Source organism: Notolepis coatsorum, assembly GCF_963971535.1.
Source record: "Notolepis coatsorum genome assembly, chromosome: 15".
Classification (NCBI taxonomy): Eukaryota; Metazoa; Chordata; class Actinopteri; order Aulopiformes; family Paralepididae; genus Notolepis; species Notolepis coatsorum.
In genome coordinates, this window is record NC_140179.1 from 8,523,245 (window position 1) to 8,547,406 (window position 24,162).

The following is a 24,162-nucleotide window of genomic DNA, read 5'->3' on the forward strand; positions in this document are numbered from 1 at the left end:
GTCGTCTCCTTCTTTTTGCAATATAGGAATAATTCAATTTGGTGCACGTTGAGAGCTATATAAAGAATGACATCCTCAATGCATGTAGATTTATAATATTTTAACTTAAAACCAGGCTACGTTGGCGTATAATCATTAATATTCAAAAAAATCATATTGGAAAGACCGGGTTTTGAACCCCGGTCGCTGGGTTGGCAGGCTTGAGCACTACCGCTGGACCACTGTGCCAGATGGGATAAATTCATTGTTTATACATTAATGAACGAGAGACCCGTGTTTAGAATATCCTTTGTTATGAATGAAGTTTATCTCTTTATCCTCATTCATTAATGTGACGTCAACGGCTCATTCAATTTCTCAAATCCGTCAAACAGCGCATCTCATCAGACATCTTAATCCCAGTTACAATTAAAATAACCACATAATGTGTACATCGCACGAGCGAGCGCCACCGTCGCCACGGTATATATAACGTGCATTATTTAGGACAAAGTGAATTTAGTATCAGCATTTTGGGTCTATTTTACATTTCAAACGCCCCCTCTGGAAGAATGGAGCACAAGAACGTAATTCAGAATGGTATAATGCAGATCGTAGACTGTGGGAATAGTTTCAGGAAACGGGCCGTCACTTCTTTGCGGGGGCGTGGCGATGGTTCAGGCTAAGTTGAACTTGAACTCTGCTTTCGACCAGGCTCAAACTTTTGGATATGTTGTCATGGTGATTTGGAAAATCCACGTACATGGAACCGGAAAGTCCGGCTAACTCAGTTATCCAGTTAAAGTTATCCGGCTAACTCAGTTATCCAGGTACAAGAAACAGGGCCCAGGTGTAAGTTAGAACAGGACGCAAGGCTGATACGAGCAGACGTGGACAGAGTGACAGAGCACTAACTAGAGGGTGGTGGGAGGGGCCTCGGCTAACAAAGAAGGGTTTTGGCTAACGACGAGGCCTCAACCACCATTGGACTAAAAGCAGAAGAGACGATAGAATAATGAATTTAGTTTTCAAGGACAATTACAGAATTGGTTTCCATCTGATTACAGAGGCTTTGTTTATGTAATAAACAACGTTTTCCAAGAAAGGTAACACGTCTGACGTGGTGAATTCTTATGATTACGGATTGCATTAAAGGGGAATGACAAAGATTGTACAGCCAGTATGAGAAGACGTCGGAGAGAGAAATAAACACAACGCAGAAACTATACGAGCCAACAGATGAAGAAGTGATACTGGCTGATTGTGATCTAAATCTAACAGTATGGGTGGGTTCATTTTCCATTGATGGGGATTTGATTGGCTGTTTTTAATTAAAGCGTGGCCACAGGATTAATAACGTTAACATTGGTTAATCTAGAGAAACAAATATACTAATTAAGAAGACCCCCCCACCTCTGGAACCTACCCCCATGTCCCAACAAGACCCTCTCTCCATTTACATTTACATTTAGTCCTTTAGCCGAACGCTTTATCCAAAGCGACTTGCAGGTTCTGTACGACAGGTCAGCAGGAAGGGCACAACTCTATCAGCTGAGTAACAATGTTCATCAAACAGTGTTGGGTGTTGCAGTGTTGAGTGCATAGCAGTAGAGACATAGTAGTATAGTAGGTAGTAATATAGACAAGGAAGATTATTTAGTGCATAAAAGACAGTATAAAGGTTAGTGTGTGTTTCCAGACCAATGACCGGATGTAGGCGGGAGCCGTTCCCTTTGCCGCACGGTATGCCAGGTCGAGGGCCTTGAAGCAGACTCATGCGGCAATGGGGAAGCCAGTGCAGGTACCTAAGAAGTGGGGTAACATCGGCTGACTTTGGTAGGTTGGAGAGATCAGTAGGGCCGCTGCGTTCTCCAGTGTTTCAACCGAACACTCTCTACAGTGTCTTCTCTGTCTCTTTCTCACCCGTCCTGCTGTCTCAATAAAGAAAAACTGCCCACTCTCAGAAAAACAAAGGGCTAGATCCACAAAGAATGGATTGCACGGTGCTAATTGCTCCCTTACTTACAATTCATAATGAATTGGCTAACGACGATTGGCTAATTCATAATTAGCACTGTGCAATCCATTCTTTGTGGATCTAGCCCAAAGGCTCAGAGCAGACTGTATTGATGTTACATTGGTTGTTATTGATCTTGTTTTGTTTTTCTTTCCCCCAGAAGAGAGATAAATCTGAAGATGAGAATCAAACGCCAAAAGCCACAGTTAGCCAAGGGACCCAGGTGGACGAGGAGGCATTTAAATCACTCAAAGGTGAGAGAGGTGTCATATCTTATACAGATACAGCCCTGAAAAATCAAACATCTACTGCTCCTCTACCACTACTCCACCACTCCAGTCCAAACTGATTTTGTGACTCCTATTGTTCTGGACCGGGCCAGATTTCACACCTCCACTGCCTCCCACAGGCTGGGGAGATTTTCATCTTACATTTTTATTCGTCCCAAATGTCCCAGCCCCATCCGATTTCTTAGCTTTTTTCACTGTTTACTTATCATGCATTGCAACACTAATATATGGTCAGTACCCCAAGTCAGACTGCCCATATAAAAATTATCTTGGTGGTCTGAGGGCAGTAGCCCCCGACCCCCTCCCTGGGGAAGCACTTAAGTTAAGTACCCTCCCTTTGTTCACGTTTAGACCCAGCCACCAGCCCGCGAAAATTAACACCTGAGTGCTAGTTCTAAAGTGGTAGAAGAGTGGCAGAAGCGCAGCAGTAGGGTACTGAATCTGAAGTGCTTCATCTGTATATGCACAGGGGCAGAGCAAGGAATTCTGTCTCCATGGGGTGTCTCTGGGCCCCCCTCTCCTCCCCAACCACGACTCATGCACACACACCTCCAGACAATCTAAGAAATTACTTGACTTAATGAATATACAGGCACATCCATGGTGGAAATAAGGGCAGCACTAACTGGCTCTTATTAGCACACCTTAAGAAAATTGCCTCATTTAGTCATAAGAGGAAAAATGTAAGCCTCACCTTTTTGATCTTTTAAGAAAATTGCCTCATTTTGAGGAAAATGTTTGGCCTAAAAACCGAAAAACCCACCTTTTTGATATTTTAAAGAAAACCTTTAGTCCTATCCAGCATGGAGCCTGTGTATTTGGTTCCAGCACCCCCCCCCCGCACACCCTCCGCTATGCCCCTGTATATATATATAGAACATACTGTATACAGTATATACATTAGGGCTGTCAGTTTATTGCGTTAATTAGATTAATTAAACAGCTAATTATCGCGTTATGAAAATTAACTAAAAATGTATTACAAAAAATATATATATATATATTTTTTTTTAAATATTTTTTTTTAAATCTCATTCATTCCATAAGACGTAGAATACGCATTTACAGACTTTTTTTTTATATGGTCCATTTGCATGTTCTTGGTATCTGATTCTAGGGACATCTATGGATCTCACCTGAGCTCTCTCACCTGGCCTGATCCCATGATAACACATAATGGCCAGCTGTCAATCACTCACTGCAAAAAGACTGCACGGGTTGGGCTTAAGAATATAATTATCCAATCAAAATAGGGTATTTGAGTTTAAAAAAGGCGGGTAGTGAGGTTAGGCGCACTTGATTGATTGGCGTTCACACCGTGCCACATTGTGTTGACAAACTTAAGATCCAATCAGAGATTGGCGCCAGCTAATGAGACGGCTAGGGCGGAAGCATCAACGCGACTCTTTGTACAGGAATCGGAGGTAGTATAAGGAGTTTGGGGGAGGCTTCGCGAAACATGTGTTTACCTGTGGCCAGGGAGAACCGGGAGTTGCATTGAAACCTACCAAGCAACCCCAGATAGACCCCCCACGACCAAGGTTATCGGACTACCAGGTCAGACGGGCCGACTTAGTCTCACTCTGGGGTGGGCTGGCTGGGGAAGATGAATGGAGACCTTTTTCATCAGAAAATATCGAAGGATGGATTTAATTTACAAGTGATCAGATGGGACTGGGAGGGAGTCTATTTACGAGGGACACTATTTCCTCGTAAGAAGTACGTTGTCAATGGTGAGTGAATTTTTTTTTAATATATTTAGTAGCTGTGTGGGGCGGGCCTGTGTTGATTATGAATTAATTGGCCCGCTGTGGCCTTGCGTGTGTAATGCAGGACCTCTTTAGGGGGTCTTTATTCGGCATGCAACGAACTGGACATGAAATTGGAGCGGCACACACACACCGGGATACACACACACACACATGCATTGTCTTTCCTCAGTCGCCAATGCGATTGAGTCTCTGCGCCTAACCCATCCCGTGTGCACTCGCGTGTGTGTGTCGTTAATTTCCTATAGTGCTGAGTGATGTGAATGTAATGTCCTACCCCAACCCCCTCCAATGTACAGTAAATGATCTAACCCAAGAATACATGAGACCCTCTTCTACCAAGTATGGTTTCGTCGATATTCCAATGTACAGTTTTGCTTGTACAGTTGTACAGTTTCCCCCACCCCGCCTACCCATATAATTTCCTATAATTTCCTTTGTTGTGAGGGACCAGATTGGGAGACAGTAAGATATTGGTGAAAGAAAAATTGCATGTAGATATGTGTTTGAAACAGTGAGGGTGAGAAATGGTCTGATGATCTGGCTGTAAACAAATAGTTTTTGATTTGCCTTCTTGACTAAGCTATTGATGTGATGTTTGTAAGTGAGGCGTGTGTCAAGAGTTACTCCAAGGTATTTTACTAGTGCCTGTTGTCTTTAACTGTAGTGTCTGTCTGCTGTCTTCATAACCACACTGTGTGTCTGTACTTCTTTATTACATTTTTTTTTTATCTCTCCCGTCCTCCACACTATTTTTAACTCACAGCCACCACTGACACACACATTGGGGGATGTTTTAAAAATATAATTTAACATATAATATAATATAATAATTTGTGCTTCACCAAAAAATGTGGTCAGCAGCCGCCACTGATATATATATATTGACGGCCTGGTGGTGTTCAGGCTCGACACGGTTCAAAACAAACAAATAAAACTTTTCACACAAGCACAATTTCAATAAATAAAAGATATTTATAGAAAAATTGCACAAAAGGCCGATGGGCAATTAGAGTAGTCGAATAACAGTCCAGGGTCAAAACACGTATCAGGCTCTCGTACAAAAAGGGAATGTTCAATACTCAGGGTTTGTCGTCCGGTCCAGGGTCAGTTTCATAACGAGGTTTCTCAGCCAGTCCAGGGTCCAGTACCACAAACACCTTCTCGTTTTCTCCTCTCGTTCAACTACCTCTCACCTCACAAACTCTGTAAATCACTCTCTCTCTCTCTGATCTCTGCTCCTTCCTCACCTCCACTCAACCTATTCTGTCTCTCCTAGGGTTTTATGCTATGTGTGTCTGGTGTGTGTGTGTGTGTGTGTGTGTGTGTGTGTGTGTGTGTGTGTGTGTGTGTGTGTGTGTGTGTGTGTGTGTGTGTGTGTGTGTGTGTGTGTGGTGTGGGATGTGGGTGATGATCACGTGGTGCACAGGTGTGTTCTATCAGTCCTAATCAGCTCCCTACTTAACTCTCCTCTGCCCGTGTCAGTAGTATCTCCCTTCCTCCATGTAGCCATGGGACGGGGGATGATATCTGCCACAATACATATAGAGAACTATAAAGATAGATAGAGAGAGTGAGAGCGATAGAACAAGAACAAAGTGAGTGAGAATCATCAACCCCTGGCTCCTCTCCTCTTCTCCTGCACAGATCCTAAAGGGACCCCCGAGGGGGCCAAGGCGACAGATCCTGAAGTTCCACCTGCCCCTCTCTTGACCAGAGATGGGTCCACCAAGGGCTCACGCAAGCGCAAGGAGGTCACCCAGAAGAGCCGGGAACCCACCAGAGTGCAGACCTTCTCGCCAGAGACTCAGCCTCCAGAAGAGACACAGGAGGCAACAGTGAACAGGTAACGGCTACAGCAGTAGAAAGACAGGGTTCCCACAGACAGTGCAAAATGAAATTCAAGGATTCAAGTTTGTGAAATTTGTTGTTTGTTGGGACCCATAGTCAGAGCCTCTCCACAGAGGGTACCTGCACCCCTCGAACATCTGACCTGCATGTTGGTCTTCTGTGACGACACGTTGATAAGAGCAGTTCATAGCCGTTGTCAATCACAACTGATTTCACATTAAAAACTCAAAGCCAAATTCACTAAGGGACAGGGGTGTAAAAAGTACCCAGAAATTATACTTAAGTGAAAGTATGGGTACCGTCTCAAAATCGTACTCAAGTAAAAGTCAGAGTATCTGGCTAAAAACACACTTGAGTAAACGTCAAAAAGCTTCTACTTTTAAATGTACTTACTAAAAAGTCAAACGTTTTTTATTACAAGGGATAGACCAGGGGTCTCAAACTCATTCCATCGTGGGCCAAGTTTTCATTTGATATGAAATTATTCTTCTGAGAGCAGGTGTTTAATCAAAGATCCCCATTTTCTAGTCTTGCACAAGGACCAATCAGCATGGGTATGGGCGGGTTAATTTTCCATTGATGGGGATTTGATTGGCTGTTTTTCAGGCATCATAGCAGCATGGGGGAGGGGGGAGGAGAGATACAGGTAGTAAAAAAGCAGTGTAAACAATATAACAAATCAATATAATTAACTCTGGACATGTGCATATGGGCAACAAGGTGCAAGATGAGGGTATGTATCAATGCCCTCTCAGTTATATTTGCCCTACAATAACTAGTTACAATATATAATCTAATAATCCAATAATCGAAATCTAATCTAATCTAATATATAATCAAAAAATTCTAAATGCTAAAATGCTAAATATATGATAAATATATGATCTGATTAAGTATACAGTAGTCACATAAGGTGCGGTATGCATAGTATATTGTCCTTTTAGGTTCCTAGTAGTTGGATGTCTGGCAGCGGTCCCTGCCCACTGTTGTGGAGCCTGATGGCCGCTGGTATGAAGGACTGGCCGAGGCGGTTAGTTGCGTTTCTGTCGGCTTCCAATGGTTTTCCAGCCACACAGTGTAAGTAAACAAACACCACAATCCAACGTCCCTCTACAACAGAGGGATTATCCGAACAGTGACAGACAGTGCTGCTGACAACACAGTGTCATCAAACAAGTGGCCTCTCACTAAAGCCTGGCCTGTTTGACTTCTGCACATAGACATAACTCAAGATGTGATCGAAAATTATAAAAATAGAGATATATATATATTTCTTTTTACTAGTAAAGCAATCAAATATACCGGTACAGTTCCAGATGACCTTCCACCACCCACGCTGAGTGGCCTTCTGCGGAGGTTCAGTTTACCGAAGCATGTCGAGAGCACATTAATGGAATGCTCTTCACCACGCATCGACGTGCGTGAACTATCAGCCTTTTAATTCCTGTTGAAAGCCTCTGGAAGGCCGGACTATGGTGGAGAGCGGAGCACAAGTAGGCCATTAAGCAGGTGTGTAAAAAGTACAGAGAAATTATACTTGAGTGAAAGTAAGGGTACCGTCTCAAAATTTTACTCAAGTAAAAGTTCTGGCTAAAAACACACTTGAGTAAAAGTAAAGTTTCTACTGCTAAAAAGTTAAAGTAAAAACTTTTTTTCTGACTGTCTATTCTTCTGATGGCAGGTGTTTAATCAAAGATCCCTGCTTTCTAGTCTTGTACAAGGACCAATCAGCATGGGTATGGCGGGTTAATTTTCCATTGATGGGGATTTGATTGGCTAGTTCGGCCAGAGAAACAAATATACTAATTCAAACTGTTGGACCGACGAGATTTGTACTTTGTAGGTCTGCATTTTAAATGTAAGGAGTAAAAAGTGTGTTTTTTTTCTCTGAAATGTAATTGAGTAAAAGTACATGTATACAAACCTAATAATACTTGAGTAAAGTACAAATCCCCAAAAACAGTACTTAAGTATTGTAACAAAGTACAATTACTCAAGTACTTCACACCCCTGCCATTATGGGGGTAAAGTGAAGTTCAAAGGCACATCAGATGGGTTTATGTTCCTTCCAGGACATTAAGAATAGTTACAACCTGCCGGACACATCCTTCTTATTCTATTTGCAGCTCAGGACATCTCTCTGGTCGCATAGTGGTCCCCTGGCAACGCTCTTTGTTCACGCATCCATTTCACGAGTTTATTATTATTACGAAAATAAATTGTAAAGGTATGGGTGTGTCACATTATATACCGGCACTTCATAGAAGCTTCGTACGAATCACTGGGACACGGTTTGGATTAATACCAAGTTGGCTTCCCGTAACCCGGACCACCAGCAAATTCATACACATTTTGTCCACAGAACCTATTTGACTCCTCATGGACTATACGTCGTGGAAGTGATTCATGACCAGGGGTGTAAAAAGTACCCAGAAATTATACTTAAGTGAAAGTATGGGTACCGTGTCAAAATCGTACTCAAGTAAAAGTCAGTAAAAGTCCGAGTATCTGGCTAAAAACACACTTGAGTAAAAGTAAAAAGGTTTATACTTTTAAATGTACATAAGTACTAAAAACTCAAAGCAAAAACTTTTTTTCTGACTGTCTATTCTTCTTATAGCAGGTGTTTAATCAAAGATCCCCGCTTTTAGTCTTGCACAAGGACCAATCAGCATGGGTATGGGCGCCGCCCCATTGGGCGGGTTCATTTTCCATTGATGGGGATTTGATTGGCTGTTTTTAAATAAAGCGCGGCCGCAGGATTAATAACGTTAGTTCGGCCAGAGAAACCAATATACTAATTAAAATGGTTAGACCTGCGAGATTTGTACTTTGTACTTTGTAGGTCTGCATTTTAAATGTAAGGAGTAATTTTCTCTGAAATGTAATTGAGTAAAAGTATACAAACCTAATAATACTAGAGTAAAGTACAAATCCCCCCAAAACAGTACTTAAGTATTGTAACAAAATACAATTACTCAAGTACTTTACACCCCTGTTCATGCCGCTTCATGCGCCCTGTGCTCTTTAGGAACTCCCCACACATTCCTTCACATGATTTGGGCATGCCCACCTGTTGTCCCGATGCTGGCCGGATGTCTCTGCCACGACAACAGATCTCGTTTCAGAAGCGGTGCCTGACGCAGCCGTACCTGTTTTGCTTCTGAACGACCTTATTCCTGAAATATCAGAAGCGTATATTACCGCTTGCAGGGTTGACAGCTGACTAAGAAGATGATCGACGTGCGTTGGAAACCACCACACTAAAAGGCGATGGATGCTAACCTTTCTTGATGTTATCTGGGTGGAGATATCATCAGCTGGGGATTCAGATTCAGAGTTTTATTTGCCACATGGAAGCAATACAATCATACAGTTTTCATACAAAATCATGAAGTTCTACCATGGGCAAAAGGAGCAGGAAGAAGAATACGTCTGCCCCCTATTCCTAAACTAAACAAGTATTACTTGATGGTCGGCGTACAACCTAATTTACACAAAATAATATACCGTGGTGAATATGAATATAGTTTTAGAGTGATCCTGTCTAATCCCAGAAAACGACGATATACAGTAAAATGTGATTTTCACTAAAAGCGTTGCCGTTTCTCGCCTGGACACGCTACTATTTTCAAATCAAATATATAAAATAGGTATTATGTTTCATCATGAATGCATGAAAGGGGGGGGGGGGCATTTTTTGATGCTTTGATCGTCACCACAGCATACGTTTTGGAGTAACGTTACAGACATATGTTGCGATCGAGGTGAAATCATGGTTGGATCAAAGCAGGATTGATATAATTTAATCCTTACCTTCACTAGGAGGTACCCCAAAAAGAATATTCCAATTGTCTGATCGCGAGTCCAAGTACCGGTGTCCATCTTGTTGCCAACATAATCCACCACAACAGATGCATCGAAGGCATTTGACGCTTCTCAATGGGATCGGGATACCCACCCGCCCGCCTCGCCCGACAAAGAAAAGTGGGCCTGGAGACATTTGATCGACGCACAGGCCAAAATATAATGTTTTTTTTTTTTTTTTTTTTTTTTTTTAACTTTATTTTTTTAGCGTTTATCGCTTTCCTGGTCAAGCATGACCGACAGTTGCAGGGTGAAACGGGAGAGAGAGCAGGGGGAGACATTCGGCAAATGACGGCGGGTCCGGGAATCGAACTCGGAGTCAACCAGATCCGTGACGCAGCACGGAGTCCCGCGCGAGCGCGGTAACATGGTGTGCTACTGGAGCACCCCAAAATATAATGTTTCAAAGGGTGCTCAATGCTGCCACCTGGGTGGATGCGGCCAGTATTGCACTTTGGCATTCTCAGGATGATTCCCCATGTTAACCCCAAGTCTGTGTGCCTGTAATGAATGGAAATATCGAATAAAAGAAATAACGATGAAAACCCGACTATACTCGGGTCTGGCGCTGAACGGTCTGCGAGATAACCCGACTATCATCGGGTCTGGCGTCCAAAGAGTTAAGGGCTGTATGTCTTGTGTTTTCTTTTTGATTGAAAACCTTTTATGATGTAAAAGAAAAAAAAAAAAAAGCATATCAGATGAGGTCTGTAATCTAGAGAGGATTCTGGTACCCATATAAACTGAAAGACTTTCTAGGTTGACATACATGTACGTGTGATATATCCATGTGATATACGTGTGATATATAGAGTTCATCAGTGTCATATTTGAGATGAATGAATGAATTTTATTTGTATAGCGCTTTTCCAAAAAAAGTTACAAAGTGCTTTACAGACATGTTAAAAACAGCAAACAGGAAAGGTGGAAAAAATCAAAATAGAAAATAAAACAATAAAACAATAAAACAATAAAAACAGCTTATGCAATCAGAGCTGACCTAGACCCATAACATTAGGAAAAACATTTAAAAAACAGATGGGTCTTTAAAAGTGACTTAAAAGAGGAAACTGACTCTGCTAGCCTAAGATCCAAGGGTAAGGCGTTCCAGAGCATGGGTGCTCCTAATCACTCATTTCTGAACGGATTTTTATGAAATGTGGACATGTACTACATAAGACTTTAGGGCAGGCTATGGACCCAGCTCATAATTTTATTTTGGGAAATACTATATTTGGATATTGCAACTACTACAGAAAAATGTGAGTAACAAGTTTTTCTACAACTCAAGTTCAGACCTATGTTACTCTATTTCATTAGCACTGAAAGTGAATTTTCTTTATTGTATCTTCAGGCTCATGCATGTATAAAGTATAAAGATCCGCTTTGCAAATAAATCCGCTGAGCCATGGCACGGGGGGGGGGGGGGGGGAGACCAGGTCACAGTGAGAGAGGAGAATTCCAAGCATCCAGTGGGAGTGTGGCCCCTTGACAGACTTGTCGGCCAACACCAGGGTTTTGAAGAGAGGCCTTTCACAGAATGGCCCATCTGTCCTCCATGTTGGCAGTGACAATGGTTGCTATGTGTTGCTATATGAGAAATATATGAGCACAAATGTAATACATTTATATTATATTACTGGAATTTCTTAACAAGTCGCAGTCGTGCTTTTCCTCTCACTCTACCACTGCACAGACATGTGGCATTTTCTTTTGAAACTGGTTACTTCTTTTTCTTTTTGAAATTGATTAATTAATTAATCAACCACTGGTGGAATTAGAAATTGGCAGGGCTGTAAAGTACTTGAGTAATTGTACTTTGTTACAATACTTAAGTACTGTTTTGGGGGATTTGTACTTTACTCGAGTATTATTAGGTTTGTATACTTTTACTCAATTACATTTCAGAGAAAAAAAACATACTTTTTACTCCTTACATTTAAAATGCAGACCTACAAAGTACAAAGTACAAATCTTGCAGGTCCAACAATTTAAATTAGTTTCTCTGGCCGAACTAACGTTAACGTTATTAACCCACACGTCAGACCAAAACCAAAACGTAAACAAAGTGCAGTACCAAGCTAGAGAAGCTAGAGGTCGCTGTTTGATGGCATTACAGACTAACGTATGTTTAAGTGGAGATGATGGTGAACTAAAATCTACAATATATCAATTAATTAAAATTAAAATATTTATCAATCAATGAATTAGGGTATGCGTGTATGAAAGGCAAGGGCGTGAGACCCCTTTGGACCCTATCTGTTCCTGTGCCTGACGTTAGCAAGAAGACAACTGAGAGCCAATGATAGAGAAGGTTTGGCCAGGTTGTACTACAGTGTTGCCAGCCTTTTTCCAGAACTAGTCAGTGATAAGCCCAGCATTCTAAAGATTAGCTGTCATAGAATAACAAGTCAGTAGCAATGGAGCTATCCTTGCAAGCCAGAAAAGAAAATCAAGATTGTAAACAAATGCCAGATTTCTTTATGACTTTACCATGGAGCAGCTGGCTAAAAGAAAAGGATTGTTTAAATCAGGGGTTCTCAAACTTTTTTATACCGCGACCCCATTTTATTTAGGATTTTTTTTGGGGGACCCCACACTTAACTTAATGTATCGCATAATTTCAACGTGGAATTAAGGCATATCAAAATAAAAGCACACGTTGTTGAACTTGATCATGCATATTTATTAGACCATTTGATTACAGCACTATGTTATCAATACACATTTATAAAACGAGGCATATTTAGCCAGAATATGTTGCCAGAACATTCAAAATTGTTATATATATATATATATATATTTTTTTTTAACTACCTACCCACGATGATGTCACTGTATTGACCTTGATGATGTCACTGTATTGACCTTGATGATGTCACTGTATTGACCTTGATGATGTCACTGTATTGACCTTGATGATGTCACTGTATTAACCTTGATGATGTCACAGAGTTAACCTTGATGATGTCACTGTATTAACCTTGATGATGTCACAGAGTTAACCTTGATGATGTCACTGTATTGACCTTGATGATGTCACTGTATTGACCTTGATGATGTCACTGTATTGACCTTGATGATGTCACTGTATTGACCTTGATGATGTCACTGTATTGACCTCGATGATGTCACTGTATTGACCTTGATGATGTCACTGTATCCCCAGGCCATCAGGATGCTCAATGCTCAATGACAATTAACACTATGTAACAAACCATCAAACACACTCACAGCACACACACCCACACGTACACACCCACTTTAAATGGACAACTCACTGTAGCACCCACTTTACCCACTTTACACACTTTAGACACTAACACACTTTATATTTATTGCACCTCATTGCACATAGCCAAGCCTTGCACCTTACCTTACCTTGGGGGTTCCCAAAAAAAATAAAAAATAAGTGGCCTGACTGGGGCTATATTTTGCACTATATTTCCTGGCCTGAATGATTTCGCCAGTCCGGCCCTGGTTAAAAGCCTCCAATGCTTATATTAGTGTGTGTGCGTTTGAACGTTTGCATGTTTCAACCATACATTTCCATTTATTAAAAAAAATAAAAAATACAAATTATAATTATAAAAAATAAATTAAAAATTACCTCCTATAATAGTGGAGGTCGCGGCTCTCTGACACCGTTATTTGGGGGTCGCGGCCTGAAAAGTTTGGGAACCCCTGCCTTACCTTACCGACACAAGGTGGCACCACAAGCTACCTCATCCCATTTACCTCATCCCATTTATATTGTATTGTTGTATATTGTATATTGTACATATGCATATTGAACATTTCTGTTGTTTACACTTGTTAAGTACTTGACTTTCTATTTTATACTTATTATACTTTTATTATACACTCTCAGGAGCAAAACAGAAAGAAGCATTTCATACAAAAGTATCCTGTATTTCTGTATGACAACTAATAAAGAAACTTGAACTTGAACTTGACCTTGATGATGTCACCAAGTTAACCTCGATGATGTCACTGTATTGACCTTGATTATGTCACTGTACTGACCTTGATGGTGTCACTGTGTTGCAGAACACCAGAGACGTCCACTGACGTTCCCACTGTGGCTGAGGAGACAGGGACTCCAAAGCCTCCCAAAACCGCTCCACCTGTCCCGTCGCCCGCGAAAGCTCAAAACACCGTCACTAAGGACACTAAGGCAGAGGTCCCCCAACAGTCTGTCTCCGTACCCGTCAAGGACGAAAACACTACCCAATTTCTTGGCCTACTAAATTTGGGCCCTAAAGGCAAAGAACCTTCCAAGAATAGTAAACCTTGCTTGGCTACGCCAGAGTCGAGTCCGAACCACATCAAGCCCCCGAGTCCCAAACCAGAGACAAGTCCCAAACCAGAGACAAGTCCCAAGCCAGAGACAAGTCCAAAACCAGAGACAAGTCCCAAGCCAGAGACAAGTCCAAAACCAGAGACAAGTCCCAAGCCAGAGACAAGTCCAAAACCAGAGACAAGTCCCAAGCCAGAGACAAGTCCAAAACCAGAGACAAGTCCCCAGCCCAGTGTGGTGACTGAGGACGCAGACAACTCACAGAAGAAAAACTCTTCCCAATCATCGCCTCAGTCACAGCCGGGAGCTGTGGGATCGGCTTCAGACTCACACTTTCCAATCATAGGTAAGCTTGGTAGTGTATGGAGGAGCTTGACGGTTTCATATATTTATTTCCTGAATATTTACTAAAGTGGATGATTGCTGAAGTTGTTCCGTTTGACACTCACATTCCATTTGGTCCTGTCTCTGGTTCAAAAGCTTAGAGATTGATATTTGGCAGTAAACAGTCTAGCGTGGTGTTAATAAAAGATATTTCCAACTGAAAATAAGCTAACCTAGCTAGCGGTTAGTTGTTCATACTTGAAGGTGACGGGTGTAAAAGTAGAAGTAGAACGTCCTTGTGCCAGTTAAACACTTTGATTGGCTCTCCAGAATTTTCACAGAGGATTTGGGTTTGAATAAATTGAGGTGTTAGTAGACACCTATAGGAACACTTTGGTGAAGAAAGCTATTGGTAATACATTTTTTCACAGATGGTCCAAACATCTTGCTAAAATTCCCTAACTAATAAGAGACATAACATCCCTCATCCAGTGTAAGTGTGAAGGGGGAGTGGCTGCCTTCCAGTTGAATAGGATGAGGCGTCTGGCAATGAGTGAGGCAAAGGCCATGGCATTGGATTGCCCAATAGATATTGCAGCGTTCTCCGGTGTCAGACCAAATAATGCAATAAGAGGGCATGGGTCAACATTCATAAAAAATATGTCTGAATAAGATTTAAAAATGGAAGTCCAGAAAGGGGCCAGTGCTGGACAATGCCAAAACATATGGATAAGTGAGCCAGGGGCTTGGTGGCACCGGTCGCATGTGGGATCCATGCCAGGATTTATCTTCGCAAGTCTAGTCTTTGACCAATATAGACGGTGGAGGAGCTTGAACTGTATCAGTGAATGGCGGGCACATATTGAAGAAGAGTGTATTCGGGCAAGAGCATTTTCCCATTCTCTGTCTGTAAATTGATGATTTAGATCGGACTCCCAGTTTTGTCTTATAGCCAATACTGAAGAGGGTAGGGATAGGGATATGATGTTATATAGTTTAGATATTGAGCCTTTGATTGCAACCTTCACCTCCAAAATGTGGTCGATCACAGTATTTGGAGGTATATGGGGGAACTGAGCAAATTTGTTCTTGACAAAATCACGTATCTGTAGATATCTGAAAAAATTTGTTTTTGATAAGTTAAACTTTAGGGACAATTGTGTGAAAGACATAAATGAACTGTCTTGGTACAAATCATAAATGCTCAGAATACCATTCTTAAACCAGTTGCTGAAGGTTTCATCCACCATAGAGGGAGGGAAAAGGACGTTTTTGTGGACAGGTGACGACGGTGACATGGCGTGGAGAACAAAGTGTTTTCTGAACTGGGTCCAGATCCAGAGGGAGTGTTGTACTAAGGGGTTGTTGGTGTACTTGGCGGTTGTGACTGGGAGCGAAGAGCAAACTAAGGATTGCAAAGATGTTCTAGAACAAGATGCCCTTTCCATGTCCACCCATGCCAGCACCCACTGACAGAGTCCGTAATGGGAATGACTCCAATAGAGAATGCTGTGAATATTTGCAGCCCAATAGTAGGCCAAGAAATTGGGTAGTGCAAAGCCTCCCTGCGATTTAGGCTTCTGGAGGGCCGTTTTATTTATTCTGACTGGGCGTTTATTCCAGATAAAATCTGATATTGCCCTGTCGAGGGCTTTGAAAAATGACTTTGGAATGAAGGTTGGAATATTTTGAAATAAATACAGAAATTTCGGTAATGTGTTTATTTTCACAGTATTCACTCTGCCATAATAAAGGAAGTGATGACCATCTGATAAAATCCTGCTTAGTGCGCTCCAGTAGAGGGGTGAAGTTGGACGCTATGAGATTAGAATGTTTATGTGTTATCATTATGCCAAGGTAACGGAAGCAGCTTGGGGAAAGCTTGAAGGGGAACATAGAGGGGGGGAGATTTCTAGCCAATGAGTTTATGGGGAAAAGTTCACTCTTGTTTAAATTTAATTTATAACCAGAAAAGACACCAAACTCGTGTAGTATGTGAAGGACACGTGGAAGTGTGGCCACTGGATCCACGATATACAGCAGGACATCGTCCGCATATAGCGAGATTCTTTGTTCCTGTCCATCTCTAATGATGCCTTGGACATGGCGGTCCATGCGAAAGGTAATAGCTAGTGGCTCGATCGCTAACGCAAATAATAGCGGAGAGAGAGGGCAACCCTTTCTTGTGCCACGATGTAGGAGGAAATATTCCGAAGTCACATCATTTGTTCGAACTGATGCCACTGGAGAGGAGTATAAAAGTTTGACCCAGGACACAAATTTCTCGCCAAAACCGAATTTCTGCAAAGTATAGAATTAGTAGTCCCATTCAACCCGGTCAAAGGCCTTCTCTGCGTCTAGCGCAACAACGACCTCTGCAACGGGAGACTCGGTGGGGGAGTAAATTATATTCATAAGGCACCGCAGGTTGAAAAAAGCCATTATATCCTTCACAAAACCAGACTGATCTGGATGGATAATACTTGGTATAACAGATTCCAGTCGCAGAGCGAGTACCTTTGCCAAGATCTTTGCTTCATTGTTGAGGAGAGAAATAGGACAATATGAGCCACAGTCTTTCGGGTCCTTATCTTTTTTTAAGAGCAGGGATATTGAGGCTTGGTAAAGAGTCGGAGGGAGCGAACAGGATTGAAATGATTCCTCAAACATTGAAGCCATAATGGGACATAACTGGGTGGAATATTTTTTTACGAATTCCACAGGGAACCCGTCTGGGCCTGGGCTTTTCCCACTCTGCATCATAGTTAAAGCCTGTTGAATTTCATCATCGCTAATGGGCTCTTCCAAAAGCATCATTGAATCATTGTCTATGACTGGTATATCCAAATCTGCGAAAAAACTATTCATGAGAGAGGGGTCTTTAAGGGAATCAGAGGTATATAGTGAAGAATAAAATGTTTTGAATTGACCATTTATTTCCAATGGGTCCGTATAGATCTCTCCAGTGGCAGAGTTAATTTGCGTGATCAAGTTCTGAGCGGTGCAGTGTTTTAGCTGTAGTGCCAGCACTTTACTAGGTTTGTCACCAAATTCAAAAAAAGACTGGCGTGATTTGAGTAGAAGCTGCTCAGCATGAGTGGTGGAGAGGAGGTTAAATTCTGTCTGTAAAGTCACTCTTTCATTATAAAGTGAAGGTGTCAGAGAGACTGAATATGAATGATCCAATTTAAGAATTTGGTCTGAAAGTTCAGAGCGTCTGCTGTTGCGCAGTTTATTACGTCGAGCACAGTTAGAAATAATTTCTCCACGGAGAAAAGCTTTAAGAGCTTCCCAAATGATGGACATAGACATGCCAGGGGTAGAATTTACCTCAATAAAAAATGTGATCTTAGTGGACAGGAACGACGAGAATGAGTCCTCAGATAGCAATAGTGGATTTAGTCTCCACAGCCTGAATGATGAACATTTGTCCGGGAAGGCTAGCTCTAAGACTATTGCTGCATGGTCTGAAATAACAATGCTATCGTAAGAGCAGGAACGCACTTTAGATAGAAATGTGTTGTCGATAAACAAATAATCAATTCGAGAATATGTATGATGAACTGGTGAAAAGAAAGAGTACTGTTTGGCGGAGGGGTGAAGGAAGCGCCAGACATCTGAAATACCGTATTGCTTCAGAAAGGACACTATAGCTCTAGCAGTCTGAGATTGTGGAGCTGGATTAGATGATGATCGATCTAAGGCTGGGTTAAGAGCACAATTAAAGTCACCTCCCATACATAATCAGTTGATTAGAGTTCAGGTCGGGGAGTGAAGAGATACGTTTATTGATGAAATGCGTGTCACCAAAATTGGGGACATATACGTTGACTAGGACTACCCTTGTGGAATAAAGAGTTCCTGAAACTATAATGAATCTGCCATTAGGGTCAGAGATCATATCAGATGGAGTAAAGGGTGTGTTTTTGTTAATCAGAATGCTGTTCCTCTGGCTTTGCTCTGAAAACCAGAGTGGAACACTTGGTTGCAGTCTGTTTTCTTATTAAAATGGATGTTCAAGTCTCCATTTAGGATCACCTTATCGTCTCCGGTAACACATAATGAAATCAGTTCAGAGAGTTCCTGTATAAATATTGGTGTGGGAGTGTCTAGGCGGGCGGTATATTGTGACGATAATGGTTGATTCTGTTTTGAGTTCAATGGCAAGATGTTCCATCGACATGTAGTTCTGTGATTCTAAACAAGAGTTTTGAGGAGAAAATTGCCGCAACCCCCCCTCCTCTTCTGTTTTTTCTCGGTATTTAATGAAAACTATAGTCTGGTGGGCAAGCCTCTATCATTATTGATGTAGCTGTGTCATTATTGAGCCATGTCTCCACTAAGCAGATGCAGTCTAAGTTATTTTCTTTAATCAGATTATTTACTAAAAATGTTTTATTGTTCAGTGATCTGACATTTAGGAGGGCTAATTTTATGAAGGTTCCAAGCCACAGTCTAAGGAAAATCGGGGGATGCAGCCTTTGCAAACTATGCACCAAAGTTATGGAACACACTACCTATGGACATTAGGGAAGCTAGATCTCTTAATATTTTCAAAAATAAGCTAAAAACGTACCTCTTCACCATAGCCTTCTAATACACTCCAGCACTATTTTACTCTGTCTTTTCTATTGCATAATTTTACTATATATTCTATTCTACTACTTTATTGCACTGTATTATTTTACTCTGTCTATTACTTTTTATTACAGGTTCAAAACTGTCAGGTATTAAACTGTGTGGGTATCAAACAAGAGACTGTTGGGCTTTAAAACTGTGTAGGACTCAGGCCTAGAACTGCAGCCTGAGAGAGGGAACTGCGCCCTGAGTGGGAGGTTCGAAGGGTCAAAGTGGGTATAAAACAGGAGGGAAGACTGTCAAGATTTAACTGTGGATACCAAACAGAGAAGGTAAAGACGACTTTGAACTGTTGAACAGTAATCCAGAACAATTTTATTGCACTGTAAAACAAAATATATTTTATCTATTCTATTCTACTATTTTATTGCACTGCACTATTTTACTCTGTCTATTTTATCTTACTCTTTTTATTATTGTCTATTTAAAACTGAATCAAACCATAAACAAGGTGGCCTGTTGGGATGTTAGATCCTAATGTGAAAAACTGTGATTTTATATGTCTGCACTTTATGTGCTCATTTTATGTCTTTTTTCTGTTGTGAAGCACTTTGAGCTGCAGTTTCTGTATGAAAGGTGCTCTACAAATAAAGTGTATTATTATTATTATTATTATTATTATTATTATTATTATTATTATTATTATTATTATTATTATTATTATTATTATTATTATTATTATTATTATTATTATTATTATTATTATTATTATTATTATTATTATTATTATTATTATTATTATTATTATTACTTTTCAGGGGGGGGGGAACTAAAGCTTTTCAGGAAAATAAATGCACCTTTTGTACATATGTCTATACCGAACAACTGTGACCTCATTTTCTTCTTCTAAATTCATGCTATATTATGTTATTATGTTATTTGATACTATCTTGTCTAGCACAGTCTCTGGAGCGTAACAGTAAGAAGCATTTTGTATGAAAGTATTCTGTACTTCTGTATGACAACTATTAAAGAACTTGAACTTGAACCTTGGATGTTAGCCTGGCATTCCAGTCAGATGTGACTTGTCACGTGGTGTTTAACTCTTTCTGCACCGTACCCGACATATCTCGTGTTTCGTCGCCAACCGCTGAACGCCATACCCGAGAATTCTCGGGTTTTGATCCTTTTTTCGATTTTCCTATTCAAAACAGTCGCGCAGACCTTGGTGACTCATCTGAGTACTTGAAATGGCAATGATGATTGAATCCTGCCATACGGTTATAAAACACACTTTATCTCACAATCTAGAAAACCAGCCTGGATTATTTTGAAATAGGCAATGTTTAGCTCGAGATTGTGCACGAACGAGGGTATGTAGAAACAATGTTTTTTACATGTTGGAGTATTAATAGTGCCTGTCAAATGAGCCATACTATTGTCTCCATAGCTATAATATAGAATATACAATAGCTCTGCAAAGATCGTGAAATATCGTGAAAATTGTCAAAAAAAACTGGCGTCAGGGAGTACAGATGGGAAAACAGAGTGGCAGTCAATGAGTTAAGACAGCCGATGGTGAATTTGCCAAAGAATGCAGAATGCAGTATATTATTATCCTAGTGATATTTGAACAGGATACTGAATGCAGTATATTAATTACTGTTCAAACACAGACCGTGAGTTGATTGAAGGTTAGAAGGATACATGCTTATTCTGCTGAATAGCGTCTCTCCCGAGGGAGTTTTTTCCCGTCCACAGACGGAGTGAGATAGGCGGCCATTTAAAAATTGTAGCAGCGGAGGATTTGAACCTTGGCAGGGGTTGGAGCCTGAAGGATACTAGAAACATGAAATATGTTTGATGTAGAACGGAGCTGAGCGAGAAAGCCAGCGTCCATGTTGACTATTGCTGATAATGCGAGACAGTAGTGGTTTGTTTAGTACATTTTGAATAACGAGCTTGATGAAGATAGCATCGTCCGTGTAAGAGAGGAAACTGTGATTGTAAGGTACCGGCGCGTGACTGAGATCCGCGACACAGTGTGGTAGTGAACGGGTTAACCGTCTGTAGTGTGGTAGTGAAAGGGTTAACCTTCTGTAGTGTGGTAGTGAAAGGGTTAACGTCTGTAGTGTGGTAGTGAAAGGGTTAACCTTATGTAGTGTGGCAGTGAAAGGGTTAACCTTATGTAGTGTGGTAGTGAAAGGGTTAACCGTCTGTAGTGTGGTAGTGAAAGGGTTAACCGTCTGTAGTGTGGTAGTGAACGGTTTAACCATCTGTAGTGTGCTAGTCTGTAGTGTGGTAGTGAAAGGGTTAACCGTCTAGTGTGGTAGTGAAAGGGTTAACCGTATGTAGTGTGGTAGTGAAAGGGTTAACCGTCTGTAGTGTGGTAGTGAAAGGGTTAACCGTCTGTAGTCTGGTAGTGAAAGGGTTAACCGTCTGTAGTGTGGTAGTGAAAGGGTTAACCGTATGTAGTGTGGTAGTGAAAGGGTTAACCTTCTGCCGTGTGGTAGTGAAAGGTTAACCTTCTGCCGTGTGGTAGTGAAAGGGTTAACCTTTGATTTGATTTGATTTTATTAGGGATCCCCATTAGCTGGTGCGATAGCAACCAGCTAGTCTTCCTGGGGTCCACACACAAAAAACATACAAAAACAATCACTTTTGCAAAAAATTTTTTTTATTAAAAGTCAGTACACACAATGCATAATGAACCTACTGTAGTGTGGTAGTGAAAGGTTAACATTCTGCCATGTGGTAGTGAAAGGGTTAACCTTCTGTAGTGTGGTAGTGAAAGGTTAACCTTCTGTAGTATGGTAGTGAAAGAGTTAACATTCTGTAGTGTGGTAGTGAAAGGGTTAACCGTCTGTAGTGTGGTAGTGAAAGGGTTAACCTTCTGTAGTGTGGTAGTGAAAGGGTTAACGTCTGTAGTGTGTTAGTGAAAGGGTTAACCGTATGTAGTGTGGTAGTGAAAGGGTTAAACGTCTGTAGTGTGTTAGTGAAAGGGTTAACCGTCTGTAGTGTGGTAGTGAAAGGGTTAACCGTCTGTAGTGTGGTAGTGAAAGGGTTAACCTTCTGCCGTGTGGTAGTGAAAGGTTAACCTTCTGCCGTGTGGTAGTGAAAGGGTTAACCTTTGATTTGATTTGATTTTATTAGGGATCCCCATTAGCTGGTGCGATAGCAACCAGCTAGTCTTCCTGGGGTCCACACACAAAAAACATACAAAAACAATCACTTTTGCAAAAAAAAACTGTAGTGTGGTAGTGAAAGGGTTAACCATTTGGTAGTGTGGTAGTGAAAGGGTTAACCCTTTGGTAGTGTGGTAGTGAAAGGGTTAAACATAATATTTTCCAAGGGTAAATAAGATGGAAGTTCTTCAAGCCATATAGATACATTAGAGCAGTGCTTCTCAAACTTTTTCTTGTCATGCCTCTGCGCCCCCCCTGGGGGGCGCGCCCCCCACTTTGAGAAACACTGCATTAGAGGAACTCTTCACATCTCCAGCGAATGGCTATGCAGTTATTAGCTGCAATTAGAACTAGTCTGATAAAACATGTTGTTCACACTGACTGGTAGAACCGTGAAGCCCTCCTGTAGTATCAGTCTCGGCTTGGTTGGAATTTCCACCGCCACAATATTATGTTTATAATGTCCAAGATAAGTCTCCAGTATTACTCCAGACATCTACCTACATGTCCAGAACAAAATGTAAAAGGTCCCCTGTTTCTGTCTTACGTTACATCTGAGTAATAATAATAATAATAATAATAATAATAATAATAATAATACACTTTATTTGTATAGCACCTTTCATACAAGAATTGCAGCTCAAAGTGCGTCACAGCAGCAAAAAATACACCAAATCCCAGTTCTTCATATCAGGATCTAACATCCCAATAGGCCTCGTCACACATAATATAGAACATTTTTAAAAAGAGCAGTCAAATAGTGCAGTGCAATAAAATAGTTAGTAAAGTTTTCATTTCCCCTATCAATTTCTCCCATAAGGTACTATAGGTTATACTGAAACCAGTTAGGGTATCTAATCCAGGCCACTGCCTCATCATCTGAGCCATTCATTTCCATGTCTAGTACGTTATAGAATATAAATACATATAAAAGTAAAAAGAAAGAAAGAAAGAAAGAAAGAAAGAAAGAAAGAAAGAAAGAAAGAAAGAAAGAAAGAAAGAAAGAAAGGAAAATAGATTTAAAAAAAATTATAATAATACTAAACCCTATACACAAAGGAAACTATAAAATAGGGAAGGGTCATGACGTTACAATATCAACGTTCTATGTTCTGCTTGGTGCCAGACTTTGGTGCCAGTTCTATTAAAGCCTGTATTAAATGGTAAATGGCTGCTTTTTTATATAGCGCTTTTATCCAAAGCGCTTTACAATTTGTTACTCACATTTTACCCATTCATTCACACATTCACACACCGACGGCGGAGGCAACCATGCAAGGTGCCAACCTGCTCATCGGGAGCAGTTAGGGGTTAAGTGTCTTGCTCAGGGACACATCGACACACACGCTGCCCGGAAGGAGCGGGAATCGAACCGGGAACCTCCTGATTGCCAGACGACTGCTCTACCTCCTGAGCCACTGTTGCGCCCTATTAAAACAATAAGGTGTAATACAAATTATATTCAAGCTATCTGAGGAAATATGCATCAACCGATAGATATATATCAAATGTGACAAGGCAACAAATTGCAGATGATTCTGACATTCAAGGTAATAACCTGTTTAGATGACAGGTCATAAACGAGGAGACTAACACTTGGTACCAACGTGTGCGTTCACTCGCTACACTGTGACGTGATGACCCTTCCTTTTATAGTTCCCTGTGTCCAACTGAGAAAGTGGCAAACCCCTTAATCTCCTTGATGCTTTTTTAATGCTGCAGTAACCCATCCTGGTGGTACCACTCTTCCTGGAAACTAAAATATCATATTAGCCTAATCCACTAGTCCTCTAACCAAATTCAGCAACTACATACTACTTTTAGTGAGTTACTCCTTCATAACTACATACTACTTTTAGTGAGTTACTCCTTCGTAGCTACATACTACTTTTAGTGAGTTACTCCTTCATAACTACATACTACTTTTAGTGAGTTACTCCTTCATAACTACATACTACTTTTAGTGAGTTACTCCTTCATAACTACATACTACTTTTAGTGA

The 24,162-nt window shown here is 40.9% G+C and overlaps 1 protein-coding gene across 1 annotated transcript in view; it reads left to right on the forward strand.

Annotated features, from left to right (window-relative positions):
• Positions 1-24,162, forward strand: part of mylk3 (myosin light chain kinase 3) — a gene marked incomplete at both ends in the record, with an annotated part of 113,716 nt that overhangs the window by 57,180 nt on the left and 32,374 nt on the right. Inside the window, 4 exon segments of the mRNA XM_084330540.1 lie at positions 2,157-2,250; positions 5,703-5,901; positions 13,824-13,967; positions 14,084-14,310. Coding sequence (XP_084186666.1) covers positions 2,157-2,250; positions 5,703-5,901; positions 13,824-13,967; positions 14,084-14,310 — 664 coding nt within the window.